At 35.7% G+C, this 23,954-nt stretch overlaps 1 protein-coding gene across 1 annotated transcript; it reads left to right on the forward strand.

The window, feature by feature from the left end:
* The first annotated feature begins 3,215 nt into the window (after positions 1–3,215).
* LOC133795178 (protein FAR1-RELATED SEQUENCE 5-like) lies at positions 3,216–4,550 on the forward strand. The gene has a single exon (XM_062232633.1). The coding sequence runs from the start codon at positions 3,216–3,218 to the stop codon at positions 4,548–4,550; it is 1,335 nt and encodes a 444-aa protein (XP_062088617.1).
* The last annotated feature ends 19,404 nt before the right edge of the window (positions 4,551–23,954 follow it).

Below are 23,954 nucleotides of genomic sequence, written 5' to 3' on the forward strand. Positions count from 1 at the left end.
CACGTGGGTGGCGAAAGACTTTAACCCAGTTCATAATCATGACCTAGCTGCAAAGACAGAGCTACATTTCTTGCGATCCAACCGAGCTATACCAGATTGTATAGGTGCACAGGTCATATCAATGAGACGATCGGGCATACGCACTTGCCATATATTAAATCATCTAGCACGAGAAAGGGGAGGACGTGAGTATCTTCCATTCATGAAAAAGGATCTTTACAATTGGATTGGTCGCCAAAGACGACATGAAGCAGAAGAAGGGGAAACAGACGTTGAAGGTGCACTCGGTTACCTAGAATGTCTCGGTTTGCGTGACCCTGATTTCTATGAAACACACACAATTGACAAGGACTTCAGATTGGCAGACCTATTCTGGGCCGATGGAAATTGTCGTAGAGATTACAATTTGTTCAGTGAAATCATGGCTTTTGACACGACATATAGGAAAAATGCATACAACAAACCATTATTAATCTTCGTCGGGGTGAACCATCATTTCAGAACAATTGTTTTTGCAGTTGCATTGTTATACGATGAGACGGAGGAGACATACTGTAATGCCCCAAATTTCCTAATAAGGTTTAGGACCTTGATTAGGAGGCCGGGAGGGCCATAATTGATTTATTATAGTATTTAACGATTATATGCATGTTTACGTGAATTATATTATTATATGATGGTGGGTGCATGCATATGGGAGAATTTATTATTATGAGGGTAATTTGGTAATTTGGCCACTGTGGGCGTAATTGTATATTTTGGGTGCATGGTTGTGATTAATTAATATAGCCACATTATAAGGTGGATTGGTTTGAGCTATTCGACATGAGACGATCATGAGATGTAAGTGTTCGGTCTAGTCATAACGGGTTTAAGTTCGGGGCTCGGGGTGAGTCTCGGGGTGAATTTAATGATTAGATCATTACCGGGAATTAAAGGGTAATGGGATATGATTTATTGGTATTTGGGAATATTGAGAATAACGGGAATTGGGAAGCGTTAATTATGATTAACGGGATAAGTGAAAAGTTCCAATTCTACCCTTGAAATGGTTATAGAGACTTTAAGTGACTTAAGGGCAATTTGGTCATTTGGAGTTTGGATATATATGACTTAGGAGGGCTGTAGAAAGAACAGAGCCAAAACAGGGGTTTTCTTCTTCAACCCGTACATCATCCCTCACCATCTCTTCTTTGGTGTTCTTGAGGCCATCTTGAGGATTTAAGCTAGGGAATCCAAGGGCTGAGTTAGTGGACTTGGTACACTCATTGAGGAAGGCTCAAAGCTGGTTTTAAGGTGAGTTTTAGTCTTTGAATTCAGGTGGTGCTCTGTTTTTATCTTTAGATTTTCAGCCTTGAATTCTTATTGGAAGTTTGGATTTAAAGGGGTTTTGGTTGATGGTTAGATTGGGTTTTGATGATGGGAGGTTATGGGTGATGTATGGAGGTTTAAATGAGTGTTTGGAGGAGATTTTGAGTTGGTTTGTAGGGCTGGTTTGAGAGGTAAACACAGGGGAGAGTTGGCTGGTGCGTGCTGCCATTTTGGGAATTCTGGGTATTGAGCTGCGGCATGGCTGTGGTGCACCGCGGCTCAAGGCGTCAGTCAGGGGGAGCCCTCTCTGTTTGAGGGGCGCGCCGCGGCGCAGCTAGGGCGGGCCGTGGCCCTTAAGGCCATTTTGACCAAAAACATGTTTTTAGCTTGGGGATTCAAGCCATAGGCCTCGGGGTTGAACCTATTGCCCGGTTAAGTGGGGATTGATGTCCCGGAGGCTAGATATTGGTTTGGGAACTTATGTTGATCATTTTTATTGATGATACCTTATATTTGGTTATGACTAGGTGACCGCTAAAGGACTAAAAGTTGATCGTTCTCAAGGGTCGTTCTTTTAATCGTTCTAGCTCGACTTTGAGGTAAGAAAACTGCACCCCATATGTGACATGCATGGCTATGATTGATGCATGTTGGATGTTTAAATGTAAACATTGATAGCATAATGAATGCCTGGAAATCTTGCCCATTTGCATATGATTATTATTGAGGCATGCTGGATGATTAAGTGTGATGCATATGATGCACGAGAAACATATGATTAGGGCATGCCATGAATGATGAATATGAGATTGGTCAGAGCTTGAGTCTCTGGGTTTGTGCATGATTATGATTATGCTAGCAACTGTTTAGTAAGCATGTTGAATGCCCTATTCTTGGATAACTGGCATATGATACATATTGATAGCATTGCTTACTTGTGCATGGTACTGACTAATTAGTCAGATTTGGCAAAGGGGCTAGTATCAACTGTGAAGCTGTGACTCATTAGTTAGGTTCGGCAGTGGTACTGGGCACTGGTCACGTTGCACTGACTCATCAGTCAGAATTGGCAAAGGTGTTAGTATCAACTGTGAAGTTGTGACTTATTAGTCAGGTTCGGCAGTGATACTGGACACTGGTCACATAGCGCTGACTCATTAGTCAGAACGGCCTTAGCATGGATCACGCAAGCCAACAGAGATTAGATCTAATTGACTATTAGCATTGAATGACTCAAAGAGCATTAATGCCAGACCGACCTCGAGGGTCGATGATTGAGATAAGCGCTTGGAGGCTAGTGGCTTACCTAGCAGCCACTCTCCCACTTGAATCATGTGATGTTCACTCATTGGTTTGAAAGTTTTACGCTCAGTGTGATTATAATGATAATCATTTGATAATGTTTATGTATAGTGTTATGTTTTCTTGCTGGGCTTCGGCTCACGGGTGCTATGTGGTGCAGGTAAAGGCAAGAGGAAGCTGGACCATCCTTGAGTTGAAGAGCTTAGGTGATGATGTGTACATATGCAGCTGCTCGTCCACCACGACCGAGGTTTAAAGTGGAACTAGGGTTGAACCCTGTTTTGCCGCTTAGAACGGCTTGTTGTAAATATTTTCTGTAATGAACTTTGAAATTATATTTTTGGGATCCCAATGTATATATTAAACAGTCTAGTGAAACGTTACACCCTAACCAAAATATTTAATCCCTAAACCGCTAATCATGCTTAGTTACACATTTTTGGCCTAATGACTCGATTAGCGAGTTTAGCACTGTTTACAAGGCACACCGTAACGGTCCCTGAGGTTTGGGGCGTTACACATACATATGGGTTTTACAAGAATTCTTAGAGTGCATGAAAAACAAGGCACCGCATGTTATTGTCACCGACGGAGACCACGCTATGGCAAACGCAATAAAGGTAGTCATGCCGCAGTTAGTCCACCGTTTGTGTGCGTGGCACCTTCAAGCCAACTTAACCAGCAATGCACCTCACCCAGTTTTCAAGGCAAAATTCAAAGAGATCCTTTATCAATATTGTACCGAGGAACAGTTTGAGGATACATGGAACAATATGGTCTCAGAATTCCATCTTCAAGAAAGTCGCTGGGCAAAAACAACTTACGCCAACCGTAAAAGTTGGGCTGAGTGTTTCCTTCGGGGAAACTTCTTCGCGGGTCTTACAACCACCCAAAGGTCCGAGTTAATCAATTCCTACCTATCGCACTTCCTAACGAGCAAACTTAAGCTTAGGGATCTTGTCGGCCAAGTTGATGCAGCCATACCGAACATTCGCCACACCGAAAGGGAGGATGACTTCATCAGTAACCACACTTCGCCCAGTATACCAACAAACGTCCTCCACCAGTACTACCAACAAGTAGCCTCCATTCTTACCAGGACCATGTACAAAAAAGTGGCAGAGCAAATCAGTAGTGCTCTTTCATACTCAGTTGACTCTGCAGATGTAACAGTTAACAGTCGGTCGTACTACTTGACATGTTTCCCAAAAGGACTAGTACAGAGTCAAGTGAACTACGACACTGACCATGGACACATCAATTGTACATGTATGATATTCGAGTCCGATGGAATTCCATGTCGTCATATATTCGCTGTTATGAAGCACTTGAACATACCTTGCATTCCAGACTTTCTGTTTAAGGGTAGATTGAGGAAGGATGCTAAGAGCTCGGTTGAATTGAATGGTTTCCCCCATTCTAGGGTGCCCGCTGATGTGTTGGTATGTACAAGATGGGGATCATTAACATCACGATTCAATGCAATGGGATACTTTGCGACCAAGCAAAGCGACACTTACGAAGAGGCCATGAATGAGATGTCTCGGTTGGAGGAGAAATTTAAGTCAATGTGCTTCAAATTTTGTAATCAATTCGGTGACGCAAACATTGATCAAAATGAGAACCACTCCCACCCATCTAATAGAGTGATCCGAGATCCAGCTTTAATTCGGACTAAGGGGAGGGAACCTAATAAAAATTCAAAAGGAAAGGAGAAGGAGCATGATAACAAGGTGGCTAACAAGAGAAGATGCAGAAACTGCAACGAGTTAGGGCACAACAAGGCAACTTGCAAAGTTCAACCTCAAATTCAAATGACGCAACAATTTCAACCATTTTCTAAGTTTCCATCCACAGAAGCAAGTGTATGTTGTGGCTTCTTCCAGCCTGGAGAAAGCAATGACGATGGCAATAATGACACATCTACACCATGGTAAAATAACATTTCTGCGAGTGGCGATATTCCTCTAAATGAAAGTACGATAGCCGGCAGTCATAGTTTTGCGACGCATGGGTGAGTAGAATATATATGTTTTAAATTACTTTGTTGTTTGTGTTAATAAGCTTTATTAGGTTATGAACTTCACCCATGATTTCATATCGTACTTCTTAAAGCTGAAGAAATGAAATAATTAAAATTTTGAATATTTCGATTATTATGAACTCATGGAGTATTATTTCATATTAAAGAGCTTATTTAATCATTATAATGGTAATTATTTAAAAAGTGTAGAGTCCAAGAACTTTACTTAGCTAGTTAGATAGTAGTACCAATAGTAATAGTTGTAGTATTTTTATGACTGTGGATTTTGGTTCAGTTTTGGATTTAGCTGGACACTCGTGGTAACACTTGTACATTTTCTAAGTTTAACCTATAGTTTTAGAATATTAATTTTAACCTAAGGTTTGATTAATATGACTTGTTTACTTTACAAGCCCCAAGTAGTAACGACCATTATAGTATATATGACATATATGAAATGCTTATAGTATATGTTATGGTATGTTTTTAGCATATGATATAAATTTATGTATATGATTTATGTTGTTAGATTTTCCTTCCTGAGCATTAGGCTCATTCCTTTATGTTTATATGTCCAGAAAAATAGCTTTGGTGGCGGAAAGGTTCTTGGCAGCTTAGGGGTTGTGTATTGAGGCAGAATGGAATCGGTGGATTGAGCGTTTCAGTTCGATGATGAAGTCGCTTCTTAGTCTTTTAAAAATTATGCTTTATATGTATTTTCCGCACTTTATTTTGTAATCTATTTAGTTAAAACAATGGGATCCCATATCCTACTTTAAATTTTATGTAGTTTAACATTTGCTTTATAGTTTTAAATAAAGTTATGATGTTTTTATATGTAAGTGTAGAGTGGGTCATTACAAAAAGCATGAGTGCTTTCCTTTCCAATTTATATTATAACCCAATTTCGAAGGATAATTAAATATACCGAGAAATGGATTCAATTTTTGTAACTCCTCATTTGTATCACCGAAAGACATATATTTGGTTTATGTAGTCAATAAGGGGAGGATGTTGTATGTAACTGGGAAAATGTAAAAAATAAGATCCATGTATGACCGATCTGTAGAACAACACTTTTTAACAATGTAGTTGTGAATCCTTCAGTTGGCAGGGGTTCATAAAAAAAAAATTGTACTTGCATATAGATATGGTCGTAATTGGGGGATGGGAGGTGCTGTTTGAGTATGGAAACAACCAAGTTTACTTAGACTAGATGAACCTACTCTCTAGATAGGTGCACTATCATGTGGTACTCTAACAATTTCTTCATGATGGGAAGGTTGTCCCACTAAGTCTCCTCAAGTGTAACTCTGACATTCATTTAGAGTAATACTAGTGAACATAATTCCATTATAAGTTATTAATTATCATAAGTACTACAAACATATTATGAAAGTTTAGTCAAATAATCTGACAAACAAGTCATTATGACATACGCCACCTCAAGAAACTAACAACTCAAACCTAATTGAACAACACTTAAAAACTAACAAACCATTCTTACTCGGTGAAACTAATGCAATGCAACGCCCACTTAGACTAACTTAGACAAGGATAGTATCATAAAGTTTTGAAGTTACTAACAATGGAGTTGTTCATCCTCTTCTACCTTCCTTTTGCAAACGGACGCCGACCCTGTTGTGCACTTTTTCATCTAGATATTGTTGGTATCTAGTCAATGCCTCAGACTTAAGTTCGTCCACTACTTCGGACAACCTTTGGTAGTCATCCTTGGAAGCAATCCTTCTCAATCCTTCTAATTCGTTGCACCGTTCAACAATTTCGGCCTCCAACTCCAATATCTTCGCTTCCATTGACTTGTTACGTTCCTCCAACATACCTTTTTCAAAATTGATTTGCCAAATCAAGAACTTCTTCTCCTCCAATTTATCCTTTATATCATTAATGTACTCTAAAGGGTGTGGGGGGAGGGTTATTATTCTACAGTGCGTGAACTCTTCCAGTTTCGGGCGAATGTTTTCTTGACGGGCGACCTCGGGGAAAACCTCTCGATTGCATGAGTCGAATGAGGAGCCGGAATCCATAGTAGATGGTTGGTCGTAAATAAATGGGAGTTTATAGTGTTCCATACATATGCACACTAATAACATAGTCCAAACAAGAGCATAGGACATGGATGGTGTACTCTAGAAGTCATTCAGAGGTGTAGGTATGCCTAAGTGCCATAGGAGTTATGACACAAATTTACCAATACGAGGCCACACTATCATTTCTTATAGTACATTCCTGCAGCAGTGACATTTGAAATAAATGCAAGTAACAATGTAGGGTCGTGTTATGAGCAAATAAACAATGCATCCACAGAATTGGCCCCACTATGGATATTAAAATCAAATTTGGATATGACATGAAGGTGTGGTGAGGGTGGGTAGTATTTGAGTCAAAGAAGCCATAACATGTATAAATACTCCAAAAAATGGGTGGATCCCACGACAGTGTAGTCAATTTCAAAATACTGTTGGTAGTCGGTCAATCATTCAATGCTTGGCGGGTATTGTGGGATATATGGGTTCTCAATGCACAGATACACTAATGTACATGTAATATAATAAGACAAAACTAGTGGAAACCATAATAAATTGCCATTATATAAATCCAACATTGGTATAAACACATCTGTGCATTGGACTTCTGTTTTGGCGAACAGAGACATTAAGGGTAATATTTCGAAAAGATGATGGCCATCTCAGCCAACGATTTAGATCTGAACAAACGTGACATAATTTTGGATGCGGACACAGACACTGACGCTGGAGCCATACAAACGATGGATTCAGGCTGCAACACCATCGCAATGGATTTAACTCCTCCGGTTTACTTTCGATCCACCCAGGTGGCTGTAGGAATAAAATTAACAACCATATCCCCGTACCCGATTGTTAAGAAACCTGACGTCGCCAAATTAGAGTATCCAAAAGCCACAGACATTGAATGTTTTATTAAGGAACAGATTGGGAAGTTTGACAAGGGTATGACGACGGCTCAGTTACTCCGAGCTAAGATTGAGAAGAAAGGTTTGACAGCTTAACCATCGGTGATATGCAAGATGCACTAGACACTATGGTTTTGTGTTTCCAAGAGTTGGAGGATGTTGTCTAGTGACAGAGAAAATTAACTTGAACTTAACAAGCTAATGTAGTAGTTCTATATATAATGGATATTTGGTTTATGTAGTCACTCTTTTTCAGTAACCATGGTTGCCGATGTGGCCATATGGTTCTATCAAGTAAACATGAGTGTATGTGTACAATGTATTAGTATAAAGGATCATGTTGTGCGAACCCTTTTGTTATAATTAGAAATCAAAATATGTGTAATGTTACCTATTTTCATATCTTTCAGCATCCTCTTGTTTTGGATTGAAACTGAAAACAATTGATATTGTGTTTAGTATTTACTTAAAATACTAGAGGGAAGATGTTCAACTAATCTTTTGAGTGTGGTGTGAACTTAATTTGCAAAAATTTATTGTATATATGTAGGCAAAATCAATGCAAGAGAGTTGATTTGAATTTCAATGGAGGGGTGAAAGCTAGTTGAGCAAAAAACGTTGAACTTATGTTTAATTAAAGAGCATAAATGTAACAATGCACCAGGTCGAACCCCCATCCTCGTGTAACAACTCAGATAGCACCTTCCTAGTTGTGCTAACAAAATTTCATGAAATCATTAGAATTTTATAAATATATATTAATACCACATGTGAAAGATATTTTTTTTTAAATTATGGTGAAACAAATTATAGAATACAGTTATACATCATTAAAATTTTAATTTTGTAGTTATGAACATAGCTGCAAAATGCGGAGATTGTTTTCCAAAAATGATGTGGAGTTTCACTGAAACACTAATGTATCATAATTATTTAATGCATTAGTATTTTAACTTATTAAAGAGAAGTCCCCATTATTCTGATGCAACTTATTAAAGAGAAGTCGAGTAAAAATGAAACGGTAGAAAACGTTGATTACTTCGTGGTCTTATGTAGTTAAAAACAGATGAAGGGCATGTTTATGTGAATTATATTATAACATGATGTTAAATGCATGCATGTGGGTCCACATTTCATCATAGGGGCAGTTTGGTAATTTGACCAGCTGATGGCGTAATTATGTATATTCATGCATGTTGGTCATAACGGGATTAAGTTCGGAGCTCGGGGTGAGTCTCCGGGTAATTTGGTGATTACAGCGTTGCCGGGGATTAACGGGTAACGGGATATGAATTATTTGTATTTGAGAATATCTACAATAATGGGAAGTTGAGGGTGCTAATTATGATTAACAAAACACATGGGAAATGACGGTTTTACCCTTGGGAGCCTTTAGAAAACTTTAAATGAGCTAGGGGCAATTTAGTCTTTTCACCCCTACGATATGTTTAAGCCATTGAAGACTGTGGAGACCTGTCTTCAGACATTAGATGAGCTGCTTCAGCTGAAGGTGAAGATGCATGGGGAGACCCATTGTAACGACCCAAAATCGCTAATAAGGCTTAAGGGCTTTGCTTAGTGTGTCAGGAGGGCATTAATGGAATAATTGTGATTTAAATGAGTAATTATATGTTTAGTAATGTTTATATGATAATTGATGGTATTATGTGGTAATGTAATATGAAATAAATATGTGGTATATGTGAGAACCACATTATTAGGTGGATAGGTTCACAGAGCACGACTCGAGACGATCCTAGGGTCAGATAGCGGGAAAAGTCACAACGGGACTTAAGATATGACTTTGGATAAGTCGGGGGTATTTTTAGATAGTGGGTAGCGATTTGGACTATCGGGTCATGAAAGTAAATATATGGAGATATATTTGAGGTTAGGATGTCTAAGCGAGAATATTGGGGGATTTTACCATTTTCGCCTCGGGGACGGTTCCGACACCCCGAGCCTCGGGATTAACTTAACGAGTAAGATAGACATAAGGAAGCCTTTAGAAAATATAAAACAACCTTATTTTCTCAGCCTTACCTCTCTATTCTCTCTCAAGGAAAACAAGGGGGAAGAAACACAAAATCTTAAAGAGAATTTGCTAGAATTCAGCTGGAGTTTGGAGGATTGAAGGGGGTGATTTGGAGGCTTAGCTCAGGAGTAAATCAAGAACTAAAACAGGGTTAAGGTAAGCTCTTAATCTTCTTCTCTGTGGTTAGAATTCTGGATTTTGGTTAAGTGTTGAAGCAAACATGGTTTTGATGTCTTAAGGCAGAATTGAGGAGGAAACTTGGGGACTTAGCTTGGCTTTGGCTTGGTGAAGTGGTTCATCAGAAGATGTAAGTTTCAACTCATGGTTTAGAAGTTTTAAATTGGATTTGAATGGCTGGTTTGAGTGTTTATAGCTCTTGAGTTTCAGAAATTGAAAAGAGGAGATTAGTCTATGTTAGGCTGTGTTTTCTGTGGAATTATGTTGTTTAAGTCATGCTAAAGGAGTTGGGATTAATTGGTTATGAGTTGGGGAGCTTTGGGATGGTTTAAGATGAGGTTTCAAGCTTAGAAATGATGGATTTTCTGGGCACGAAGGGGAGGGCCGCGGCTCTATTCTAGAGCGCTGCGGCCCTAGGATGAAAAAGGCCAAGGAGGCTCGGCCATGAGAGGGCGCCGCGGCGCCCAAGGCAAGGGCCGTGGCGCGTGTCTTGTTCAAGATGGGCTTGGTTCTGTTTTGAGGCTAGGGCCGCGGCGAAGCTTCAAGGGCCGCAGCCCTTGGTTGCACACATGAGTTTTTTAGGGTTTTAGGCACGAGGGAATGGTCTAGTATGCTCGGGATTGGTTTCACCACCGTGCTTGGTGGAATTTGGTTTCGCGGGAGTTAGTTTTGTAACTGGAAACCTATATCTGAGTATTAATGGAACCCTATACTTTGGTTGTGACTAGGTAATAAAGGCTTAGGCTCGGGAACAGATCGTGCTTCAGGGGCGTTGCTCGTAATCAATAATTGTACAGACTAGAGGTAAGAAAACTGCACCTGGTTGGATATATGTGACGGGACTAAGGGCTCCCTATTGTAAATGCTTGAAAAGATGGTATTATGCCATGCAAGCCATTTAGTGAACCAACGGCCTAAGGGTGCCAAGGGTTTCACTAGCGCACAGGGCGCAGCTCGGCCACTGGTAGCCGAGGACAGCTTATTATGCACTGAGCTCGGTTTAAGCGGGCCGGAGTCAGCAGGTTAAACAGAGGGTGCGGCCTAAGTCATCGACCCTGAATATTATGTGATATGGGTGTAATATGTGATAGATTGTATCTTGAATCTGAATGTATGTGCTGAATATCTGTTGTGGATTGTCTGATGGGAAATACATGCTTAATGAGTTAATTGTCCGTTATCATTGATTGAGTTGTATAAGATGTTTTCTTGCTGGGCCTTGGCTCAGGGGTCCTACGTGGTGCAGGTAAAGGCAATGGCAAGTTAGATCAGCCTTGATTGGAGAGCTCAGCGAGCAGAATGTACATAGCCAGGTGCTCGACCACCACGGTTGAGGTTTAGGCAGGGACGCGAGACCTGAAGACTGTCTATTTTTCCTTAATATGGCTAGTGGTTACTCATGTACTTTTGGGAGTCAGTAAACTCATTTTAACTCCGTTTTCTTATGGGATCCCGTGTTTATAATAGTTTAAATATATGAAATGAGTCTTTTGAGACCAAAACCTTTTTAAACCTAGCTTTTACATGTTTAGTGACACGTTTTTAAAATAATGACTTGATTAGCAAGTTTTGCACCTTTATAAGTACACAGTGTAGCGGTCTTGGCTATCCAGGGCGTTACACCCGTCAAGGGAAAGAACAAGTTGTAATGCCCCAAATCCGTAATGTGGTTTAATGGTTGGATTAGTAGGTCGGGAGGGCCATAACTGTTTAATTATGCCATTAAATGATAATATGAATGTTTATGTCAATTATATTATAATATGATGTTATACGCATGCATGTTAGTCCACATTTAATTATTATGATATTTTGGTTATTTTGGCCCGTTGAGAGTATAATTATCTTTTTGTACGCATGTCGGTGATATAGTGTTGAGACCACATTATATTGTGGGTTTGTTCGAGCTATTCGGCATGAGACGATCATGGAATATTATTTAGCGGTCTAGTCATAACAGGTTTAAGTTCGGGCCTCGGGATGAGTCTCGGGGTGATTTTAATGATTAGAGCTGTTTACCGAGATTTTCGGAAACTATATTAATGAATATTAGGTAAGACTAATGATATGGAATTTAGAAGATAAAAATAGGATTTTTACGTGGTTGGGGCGTTAACGAGCCTTACTCCACAAGTCAGTTGTATTAGAGCTTGGAAAGTCTTTTACAATGGAGTTTCTCTCTATGTTTTGACAGAGTAACTGTATACAAGTCGAAGAGAGATCCTTTCTACAGAGCTCTGCCATCTGTATTTATAGGCTCACAGGAGCACGGGCCTTCGACTAGGAATGACCCGGGCCCATCAAGGATAAATACCTTAGGCTTCTATAATGGAAGCCCAGTACAAAGGATAAAAATACAAAAGATTAAGAGAGACTGAAGCCCAATCGGGCAGCCCAAAGCCTATGCTCCGCCCGACTAAATAGGGATTTTGGTCTGGACATTCCGAGTTACGAGGCAGATTTAGGAGACAAGATCGGTCAGTGCACTGCCAGTGCAGGTCTGAACCAGCGGCGTGCAATCCCGAGGTGGCCTTTTTCGCATGTGAAAAGTGGGGACAGCTCCCACGCGTCGTGGGGCGGCTTCAGGGTCATGGCTGCCTTTTCCTGCCAACCTGGAGGACATGACCCGGGTTCGTTTACCTCTGTCCCTCTTCGTTTACCACAGGCCCGGACCGTTTACCAGACTCCGGGATCTTTTAGCGTATTCCGATTAAAAATTGCATCACTGATTTCCATAATCAACCTCTAAATTTTTTATCCTATATAGGTAAGAGTAACATAATAAAATTGATTATGTTCATATGCCTAAGTGAAAATAAGATGTAGCTGCGAAAAAACCTTGTACTGAAGTGATTTTAAGCGGACTGTTGGGGTTTTATGCCCTAATTAAAACTCAAATTCTTTGTAATCTCATTTTTTTATCAATAAAAGAATACAAATTATTTTTTGACTTGGTCAATCACTTTGCTCACATGTTTTTATTTTCATGATTATTTTTTTAATATAAACTTCTATTAAATTCCAAGCATATAGCTAATCTTATTTATAGTGACATCATCATAGTAGAATATAAATATGATTATATGTTCAAAATAAGTTAGTCCTAAGATTATGTAATGACCCACTAATCTAGACTCTTGGACCATTATCGAACTATACATACAAATTCTTACTAAAACATACATTTGCAAAAATACCATAATTTATTATAAACTTGTAGAAACAAAGGTTACTTTCATAAAAATAAGTAGGATATGGGTACCCATTGTCTTTAAAACAAAAATAACTTAAAGTGAAAAGAGTTACATAGAAAATGCGGAAAATACATTTAAAACCATAAAAAACATAAACAAGACTACATCCTCGAATCGAATAACGCTCGGCTCCTTGACTCCATTCACCATCGATACACATCCTCTAAGCGTCACGAATCTTTCCACCTCTAAAGCTTATTTCCTGCACATAAACAGAAAGGAATGAGCCTAATGCCCAGCAAGGAAAAATCTAACACTTAATCATATACATAATTTCATAAGAAACATAAAGACTTAACATAATACATATAACATACACTTATTATAATGGCCATTATTACTTGGGGTCCCATAGACTAAACAAGCATATGCCCATGGGATTAGTGGGGTCCTACTAGCTAAGTAGGTCATATGCCCATAACCCATTTGGGGTCTTGTTAGTCATATGGGTCATATGCCCAAGCCTACAAACATATATACATATCATAACACATTTAATAACATAAAACATATAGATAACATAAGCACATAACATATTGATTCTAGCCTATTTTCCTTACCAAAGTTACCGGGATATAATGGACTGAGTTGGGACTTTTTGGAACACTCCTAAAACCATAAGAAAGAGTGAGTCTAAAGAAAGGAGATGAAATGAAAGAGATGGAAAGACTAAACCATTTGAGAAACATGCTTACCGAACTTATGTGCTCAAGAACTTAGATTCCCTAACCAAAATGAAGATTAAGGTTAGAGATTGAGTAGAAGACTATGAGAAAGAAAATAACATAATACAGAAAGGAACTAGAGTTTTGGTTACCTCAAAGACTTGAAAGACCAATCTACACCTCCACCGAAATACTATAGAACTCACTTCCCAAAGTGTTTGATAAGCTTATGATTTTTAAGCTTATAGTTTTTCCCAAACCAGGTGTTTACACTCTCACACTCACTTAACACTAGCAGCTTCTGAACTTAGAGCAAAAGGTGAATAATGGCTGGGTACTAGGTCCTATTTATAGAGTTTGGGAAAGAAAGTATCTTGATTTTACTTGAATAAAAATAATGGCTTTTTAGATGAAAATCATTTGAATAATCGTTCAGCAGAGGCTGAAGACTCGTTCAAAAGATGCTGGACTTATGGAGGAGTTTGAATGGCTGAAAGGAAAGGAATTCAAAAGTATTTGAATTTATGCTGGAGGAGGCGATATATCGCCCCCTATAGGCGATATATCGCCTGGACCATTGTTCCCGAGGCGACCGTGCATCGATTCGTGTTTTCCGTATCTACGTGCTGCGATATATCGCCCCCTATAGCTGCGATATATCGGCACACGTTGAATATTTAAACACGAAATTACACATTTTTAGCTAAGTTTGAATGGAGTAAACAGCCTTGACTAAGCCCTCAACGTACTCAAAGCTGCTGACTGACCCTATAACATTCAAACTTTACTCCTTATTATATTAAATCCTCAAAAATCTTTAATCCTTAATCACCATTCATAACATGTGCTTAAAATCCTATTGGTTGATATCTAAACCTTATAATATAATAAATATAATCCTTAATATCAGTCACATTAATCAAACCTTAGGTTATACTTAATATTCTTAAACTATAGATTAAACTTAGAAAATCTATAAGTACTACTATGAGTGTCCAAATAATTCCCGGTCTGAACCAAAAATCCACAGTAACAAAGATAATGCTATAAATACTATCATACTACTATCTATCTTAGCTAAGTAAAGTTCTTGGACTCTACAGATTAGTCAGTGCACAGGATTTACACTGACTTGTCAATCTACGATATGATCTACTTACACATTACAGTGTTATGTTCTTTCCAGAACATTACCAAAGTAGATAAGATCGGATGTATTTGTTACATCGGACTAGACCGATATTGACAGTTGATAAGATAAGTAAACATACCGTTATTATCTATTCTAGTCATATCATATAGTTGACCATAGGTCAATTCAATCTCAATTCTGAGTGGTTAGTATTATAACTGATTGTATTATTTGAGTTCTTTGACTTGTTCGTTACCAGCTTGCCGTAAGGACTAGCCCATACTTACATCTTGGGAACTCGGTAGTATAATTGATTAGGAGTGTTAATCATAGATATGAACATCTATAGCTTCTGATGAAGAAGTCAAACGATGGTTTGCTTTTAGTTTGATTCAAGGTGTTAAATGATAGAGATCTCATTTCAGTAATTAAATTAGTTTACTGAAATATCATTTACAAGGAACTAAGTGTTTTAAGGATAAAATACAATGAGGGTTAAAATGGTATTTTAGTCATATCTCATTGTAGACCGTCTATAGAGGATTGAGTGACAATTACGGTTGTAACAATGGATAATTAATAGCGTATATATATATTTGTTATAGAACGTTCTATGAATTCAAGAGTGCAATTCCGAGTCTATAGTGGAGTCACAAGGAATTAATAAGTTAGTAAATTTATTTGTTAGATTTATGATAACTTATTGGAGCTTTATTTCATAGGCCCATGGTCCCCATTGTACCTTGGATAAAATCATCTACATAGTCTCAATTAATTGATTTAATTATCAAAGTTGACCAGGTTAATTTTGGATAGTTTCACAGAGTTGTGTAATTTTGAGAAAAAAAGAGAAATTATGGCAGATTTATTAATTAAGATAAATTCGTATCTAAATTAATAAATAATTTTAAATCAAGGTTCAAATTATAAATAATTAATTTGATAAACGATTTAAAAATTTATTTAATTAATTAAATCGATAGAAAATAATACAGGCCTTGATTTTAAGTCCAATGTGCTTATAATCGAATAGAAAATTTCACAGGCCTAAAGCCCATGATAATTTCGACCTAAGGCTTTAAAATGGCTATTATTTTATTGATTTTCTAATTAAATTAAATTACCTAATTGAGTCTATAAAAGGAGTGCTTAGAAAGAAGTCAAAACATAAGTCACAGCTCAGATTTTCTGATAGTTTTAGATTCTCTCTAAACACAAGTCATTTTCTAAGCCTCTTTGTTATTTTCTCTTCTTCTCTCTATATTTATCTCATGTGTTCAGAATTGCCCACACTAGTCTAGGTGGTTCTAAGGATACAGTGGAAGATTGTGAAGAAAATAAAAAATCGGTTCAGTTTCTTGATAATACTCTGTGACAGAGAGGATACAAGAGTTAGAGAAACTGAAGGAATGACTATTTAATTCCCCTGCGTATACTGTAAGTATTCTATTCTTTGTTTCTCTTTCAATTCAATTTTATAAAAAAAATTTAGGCTATTATGTATTAATTTATTTAATATTAGATATACATGAAAATAAATAAAGAACCTGTATAAGCTAATCCAACACGGAAATCATTTCATTTACCATGTCTTCAATTAGAATATCTTATTCAATTAATGTAATATCAACAAAGAGTTTTATACTATGTTTACAACTTTTCTTTTCACAAAATTATATCTTCCCATTTACTTTGAAATATAATTAAAAATGTTGAAAATGTCACAATAACTTGCATTGTAATTCATTAGGCACTTACTATTTAAAAATGTAATAAATAGGCAATTTATTTTTTAAATAATTGTCGGTCCCGTAATTTATAATTTTTTCCTTTGAGTACTGTGGAATGTGGTATTTTGCAAGAATTTAATTAAAAACTGACATCTCCAGCAAAGATTTCGACCCATTCAAAATAAGCCTAGCCCATTTAACCAAAAAATGGAGTACATATTTTACACACTGTCGCATTATAAAATCAAATTTGGTGTAAGAAAAATAAACAGAATCATTCAACTAGGATTCCGAATGTGTCTTGCGTGTGTTAGTATCCAACCAGGTCCACATAGTAGCCATGATTAGCCTACTGTGTAGTTTTGAAGGTCACTATTCAGTTTCTCTTTCCCAACATCATCTCTTCATTTCAGTAAATCATATGTAAACCCTTACCATTCACATATTCCCCATTACAAACCTAACTGCTTCCCATTCCTAAAAACATGAGGTTCAAATGCTTGGCTGGCGGCCCCCCATTAACGACGCAAGACACACCCCATGGATCTCTTGAGCCATCTCCACCGACAAGGGTCGACCATCCTAGTAAAAACAAGAACACTCTCAAGCGACAACCAGACAAAGACGTGCCTCCTCCACAAAGTTTACAAGATGACCTTGTCAAAGGGGATGCTTCGAAAATTTAGCCACGACGAAGGCGAGGTTATCCACTCAAGTTCATGATTATATTATTTACTACGTTTTTTTACATTACCTTCAGAACTTCCTCTGATTTGAATAATTTGCAAATCGTAACTATTAATTTTGGTTTTCGAAGGCCGACCTCGCAAAAAACTGGTTGTTCTACCCGAAGGTTCGTCTGCTTGAAGGACGAAACAACATGGGAAAACAATCTCATTCTCGTCTTTAGACTCTGAGGTGTCCCACCAAGAGATGTACATGAGCAGGAACACCTTCCAAAATCTAACATTTAGCATGTTGTTTAATCTGCGAAACGACGTTGACGAAATTAGGAGTCGATGGTGTTGCCAATGTTGTCACGGGGAGCAAAAGGGAAATCCCAACCTAGTCAAACGCAAGTCTTCTTCTCCACCACCTCCCTCTAGTCCTAACTAGTAAGGCATCAATGACTGGAACCGAAATGTATTTTGTTCATTGTGGTGTTGTGCTTATTGTAGTCCTCTATTATAGTTTTGTTGGATAAGGAATGAAACAATTAGGTTGGTATTTTTATTTCAATAAGCTATTTTGAAGTTGTTTTATAACCATGTACGCAATGAACCAATTCGGCTATTATGAATGCCAGTTACTATGTTGTGTTGTTAATGCATTTCATGACATGGTTTAACTTACATTTTTTTCAACAATTTGAAAAGCAATCTCTTCGTAACATTTTAATAGTTGTTTTTATACGTCACCGTCTCTTTTAGGAATTTCTTTTGTTTTATCAAAAAATCATGACTGAAATTTTCGATCATTTCTAGTTAATGTTGGCCAACTAATTTCATAGATTAATTAATTCGATTTGAGATATCAATCACAGGAGAACAAAGACATGTAACGAGTTATAATATAACTAGAATATATAAAATATTGTCATGTAACTAATATAGTTGGTAATTCAATCATCCTAAATCACACAAATAAAACATTTACACGTAATAAAATAGAATAGTCTGAACAATTATAAAGTAGCAGCTTTTATTACGGGGTAAGAGTTATGAGTTACGCACTACAACTTTCAAATTACTTATCATCTCTTACCCGCTAACGTATCTTCCTAATATATGTATCTGAAAATTTAAAAAAAAAATGGTTTTAAAGGCCTCAAAAATCGTAATTTACTTGGCAATTCACTCATTCCATATCTTATAGTGATGCATTTATAATACATATCTGAGATGATCAAACCTTAACGTAATTATGATCCTCAAATTTACCATATGAGAGGACAACTAATTATTGTAGTACTTATTCTCTTCGGTAAAACAACACAAAAATTAAACCTTATTTGGTATTAACATAGTAATGATTAGTCTTATCACAAATCAGCTACCCTAATCTATTGTACTACTTCTCTTCCTAAATTGATCTATGACTGTAGGTCCATTTTTAGCTGGGTTGGACCGATATTCCTAGAAATTCGCCAATAGTTTGGTTCCCACAAGTTAACCTGTTAAGTGTTTACGAATTTAACCTATCACTCAGTTTCCCAAAAAACAACGGTACATGCATCACCCACCTATAACACGGTCAAGCAATAAATATACATTTACTTTCCTCGCCAATTGTTGCCTTCTATATCAAATATGAAAATACTTCAATAAATTTTCATCTACAACGGGATGGAGTTCGTTCACACGCATAGCATCGTATGTGCTTCTCCTTCATCTTCACCAAGAAATAACGAATTTCATAACAGATTCCTCTCTTCAGTACAAGTAGAAGTTGTCAAAAGTTTATGTTGATCTGTGACAAACAGGACAGAAGTGGTGGATCAATTGATGTTGCTTTCTATGCATGGCAAGTAACTAGTTCATACACCATTTTTCATGTTTTATTATGCACAACATCTTTTCATAACTTCGCAAAGTACTCAAGAAATTTTTCTATAGTCAATCATAAAATTAAACACCCAGCTCAGTTTAATTATGAATGTCCACAAGTAACATTACCTATTATTTTCTATACCTCACCAAATTTGATGTTTGAAAATGGAATTCAATCTTTTAACTCCAATGGTTCTTCACTTTGCAAGTGGGCCTGACTTTGGTAGCCCACATTTATCTCAAACTTATTGATAAGTTAAACTGGACTACTTCACTTCCTCAAGTGGGCAAGAAACAAACTGTAAATAAATTTTTAAAAATTGTGAAGGCTTGTGTAGAAAAATTTCAATAGTTTGCTCATTTAGCTTGCTCACTAACTACTTAATGAGTATAATATAAAAATTTAAAATACTAACATTAACCTTATTATATGCTTGTAGTTTGCCTACGTCATTTACTCCATTAACTGAAAGTTTGAAGGGTGTTTATAATCTCAACCTCTCCTCCCAAATGGCAGACCCAGAAGACATAGAGTTGGAAACAAAAAATATTGAAATAGTTGCCAATATCAAAACTGAGAATTGTGCTTACGACCCACACAAAAACAAGATCCCAACACATTTGTTACATGTTTCTCTTGCAAAGTGTCATATACAAGCAATACAACTCCCATTTCCATCAGGGAGATATTCAAAATTTACAAATGCAGATGGAAACCTTGTCATTTTTGTTTTCAACGAAGGACAATGTCGTATATACGATATTCTCACATGTTTGGTAAGTCCTTAAATTCGTAAATTAATCGAAATGATTAATTGAACTTCTAAATTTTAAATACAAATGAACTCTACTCATTTTTACAATGATCGTTACCAAGTTAATTCATTATCGTTTTATTATGTGATTAATAACTTATAAATTGTTCACCATTTTCATGTTGCAAAATATAGCTTATTTCTAGACGGTACTGCACTGGTAAAATTCTTCCCTGTGGAATTTGAAATCAAGTTACGATCACAACAAATGGATTTTCAGGTCGATATAAACGTGTCACAATGTACACAAACGGTTTCCACAAATTTTGGAGGATTTTCTAGCTGGGAATACCATCTATTTCAATGCCTCTCATCATTTATGTACACAAAAGCACTAAACAACAAGAACAACAAGATAATGAAGCATATCACTGCCATGCCCCAAGTCATCATCTATTGCTATATGGAAACAACGAATATAGTTTCATTAAATTGTTTGATCTTACAAATGGGACTATTAAAATGAATTGTGAAGTGGGACTTCTCTTACAACCACTTCTATTTTCAACACCAATTGCCTGGAGTAGCAATGAAAGAGTCATTCTACATTCAACCAAGAGACTAGAACTATGGGATATAGGCCAACCTCAGCCAGTTCAAATGAGCCATCTCCCATCAATGGGAAGGCATGTCAGGGCCTTTGCCACTGTAAAAGATTTCAATGACAACCAAGTACAGTGCGAAAACTGGTCATAAATATCTCTTACCCTAGTCTCAAAGATACGTGATCATAATTTCTTCTTAAAATAAATAGCTTCATTCATCATATTTAAACTTAATCATATTTGTACTTTATGAAATATTAAGGGGGTAACAATGAATGGTGTCAACGCCACATAATGTACTACTCAAGTTTTGTTCTTGTTCGACTCTAGAGGTCCGACTGTTAAAGTTATTAACTTACCCCAATAAATTGAAGATGTCTTCACCATTAGCCTCAACGGATATTCAGTCCTCCTTGGCACAAGGGCTTTCAAAATATTATCGGCAACAAGACAAGGTAGTGGATACATACTTATCCCAAAACAGTTACAATTAGATACAAGAATTAGGCAAGTGTGGTCGAATGGTGAAAAAGTATTAACGCTAAACTAGATGAGTGTGTACGTTTTTTATTACTACAACATAGATTACACAAGTGTGGTTGGGGACGTTCTACTTACCCCAATACGACTCACTCATACAATCGACACTTCTCAGTTGGCTGAACCAATTTTTCATGCAATTGATAAGAAAATTATAATTTCCTCATCCACTAAGCCACCAATGTGGTCTTCACTTTAAACCTATGTATTAAGAATATTTCAACTAAACTTATGATATTGTATTAAGAATATTTTAACACTTAATTTATGTAAACACTAGTTGCAAGATATTAACATGTTAGTGTCAAACATATATCAATCAAGCAAGTACTGACTCTCCTAGTTAATCAACCATCTAAATAACATTTTTCCATACCTAATTTAGTTAGTGATTCATTCATCCCAATATTGAATAAGTGAAACTTCTCCAGGGAAAAAACTTTAAAAATATCTTATAAAACAACTACAAAATATATATCAGTTTTACTTACGTGGTTATTGTTGCGTCTCACTCAACATAATATATAAATAACTTGGCGGAAGCACAATGCTTACGTTACCAAAATCGTAAATATCTCTCAAATTCATATTAAGTTTACAATCAAGTCCAGGGAAAAAACTTTAAAAAAACTTACAAAACACTACAAAATATATATCAGTTTTACTTACGTGGTTATTGTTGCATCTCACTCAACATAACATATAAATAACTTGGCGGAAGCACAATGCTTACGTTACCAAAATCGTAAATATCTCTCAAATTCATATTAAGTTTACAATCAAGTCCTTAAGTTTACAATCAAGTCCAGGGAAACTCCTTAAGTTTACGATCAAGTCTAGGGAAAAATTTTTAAAAAAACTTACAAAACACTACAAAATATATATCACTTTTACTTACGTGGTTATTGGTGCATCTCACTCAACATAACATATAAATAACTTGGCGGAAGCACAATGCTTACATTACCAAAATCGTAAATATCTCTCAAATTCATATTAAGTTTACAATCAAGTCCAGGGAAACTCCTTAAGTTTACGATCAAGTCCAGGGAAAAAACTTTAAAAAAAACTTACAAAACACTACAAAATATATATCAGTTTTACTTACGTGGTTATTGGTGCATCTCACTCAACATAACATATAAATCTCTTGCCGAAAGCACAATGCTTACGTTACCAAAATCGTAAATATCTCTCAAATTCATATTAAGTTTACGATCAAGTCCTCAACTGTACATATTTTTGGACAAGGAATTACTTTTTTGCCCCTACTTTTTATACCCACATCACCAACAACTTTCTAACCGGTTCACCAAACCGGTCATTGCAAGTCAAAAGCAAATGTGACAAAAAGACTGAGTCCTATAAAATTTGGACAATTGGCAAAAAGCTGGACCCCATATTGAAGGACTGAGTCCTCTGAGGGATTGAAGAATTCTTGTATCAACTAAACTTATTTCTTCTTTTTGCTAATTTTCTCCTTTTGTCTTCGTAGTCTATATTTTATTTTATTTTTTTCCTCTATAGTTTAAATAGTTTGACAAAACATTATATAAACAAAATAATTATGATATTGCTTCAAGAAATCATATAATATTACTATTAAAAATAAACTTATTTTAAATAAGTCAATAAATAAATTTGTAATACATTTGAGATAAGAGATAAAAATAACAAAGGAAAAATAATTAAAAAATTGATCAAACTAAATAAATTTATGTTTTATTTATTGTGTTCAAATTCAATATTCATGATTACTCAAAAAAAAAAAAAAATTCAGTATCGTTACATTAGTTACTAGTTTAATAATTATATGTTAAAATATAGTTAACATTCGACACAATATTAGTATTTGAATATTTTTAAATTATATTTATAAATCTTTGTTACAATTATGCTAATAAAAATTATATAATATATTTGTAAATATTAACTATAAAACTAGTTTTAGAAACTTTTGTTACAAAAATAATTTTTTTAGTTACAATTTAATCTCTTTATAAACTAATTTTGTAAATATTAGTTACAAAAATTTAAAAGTTGTTTACCAATTAGTAGTAGATATGTACAAATTTGTAACGGATATTTACAAAAAAAAAAAATTGTATTTGCTATTTTTTTGGGTACAATTTCCGTACTTCGTATTTACACTTTTGCCTCTCCGTACTTTTGTAAAGAAATTCTGTATTTTTGTAATGAACCGTATTGTTCATATCTTTTTTAGATTTTAATGTATTTTTGTAGATTTCCCAATTATAAAAAGTAGGGGAGGTAACCATTTGATACCATGTGTTTTTGTAAAGTATCATTTTGGTATCTTATGTTTACAATAATACTCATTTGATGTCGTGCATTTTAAAATCATATATATTTGATAACTTATATTTTGAAATCGTACAAATTTAGTACCTTAAATTCAAATTTAATTAATAAAATTTTGTCAATTTAATCAAACTGTTCTTAATTATATAAGTTCCAAATTCAAATTTAATTACTTAATTATATATAATGATAATGATAAATTTTTATTTATCAAATCTGAGTCTAAAGTACCAAATATATATGATTTTGAAATACAGGATACCATATAAACATTATTGTAAAAAGAATATACCAAAATAATACTTTGTAAAAATACAGAATATCAAATGAGTAAATTTCTTAAAAAGTATTATATTTTAAAAGATTCACTTCTACTCATTTTTGTAGACATGTTAAATTAATTTTATTTTTTATCTTCTACAAATTAAACTCATTTTTATGGGTGTAAATGAATATTCTGATGTACAAATTCATATTAAGTGAAAAAACGTTCCCAACAGTATTGACACATTTTTTTCAAAAAATAAGACGTGGCTTATCCCTTTATAAACAATTTATAATTATGAAAATAAATCAACTTCTTTTATTAATTTTCAAA

The sequence above is a fragment of the Humulus lupulus genome, chromosome 8, assembly GCF_963169125.1.
Source record: "Humulus lupulus chromosome 8, drHumLupu1.1, whole genome shotgun sequence".
Taxonomy (NCBI): Eukaryota; Viridiplantae; Streptophyta; class Magnoliopsida; order Rosales; family Cannabaceae; genus Humulus; species Humulus lupulus.

What these genes read in the sequence shown, in the direction of transcription:
- LOC133795178 (XM_062232633.1), top strand. Translation starts at nt 3,216, where the DNA reads ATGGCAAACGCAATAAAGGTAGTCATGCCGCAGTTAGTCCACCGTTTG.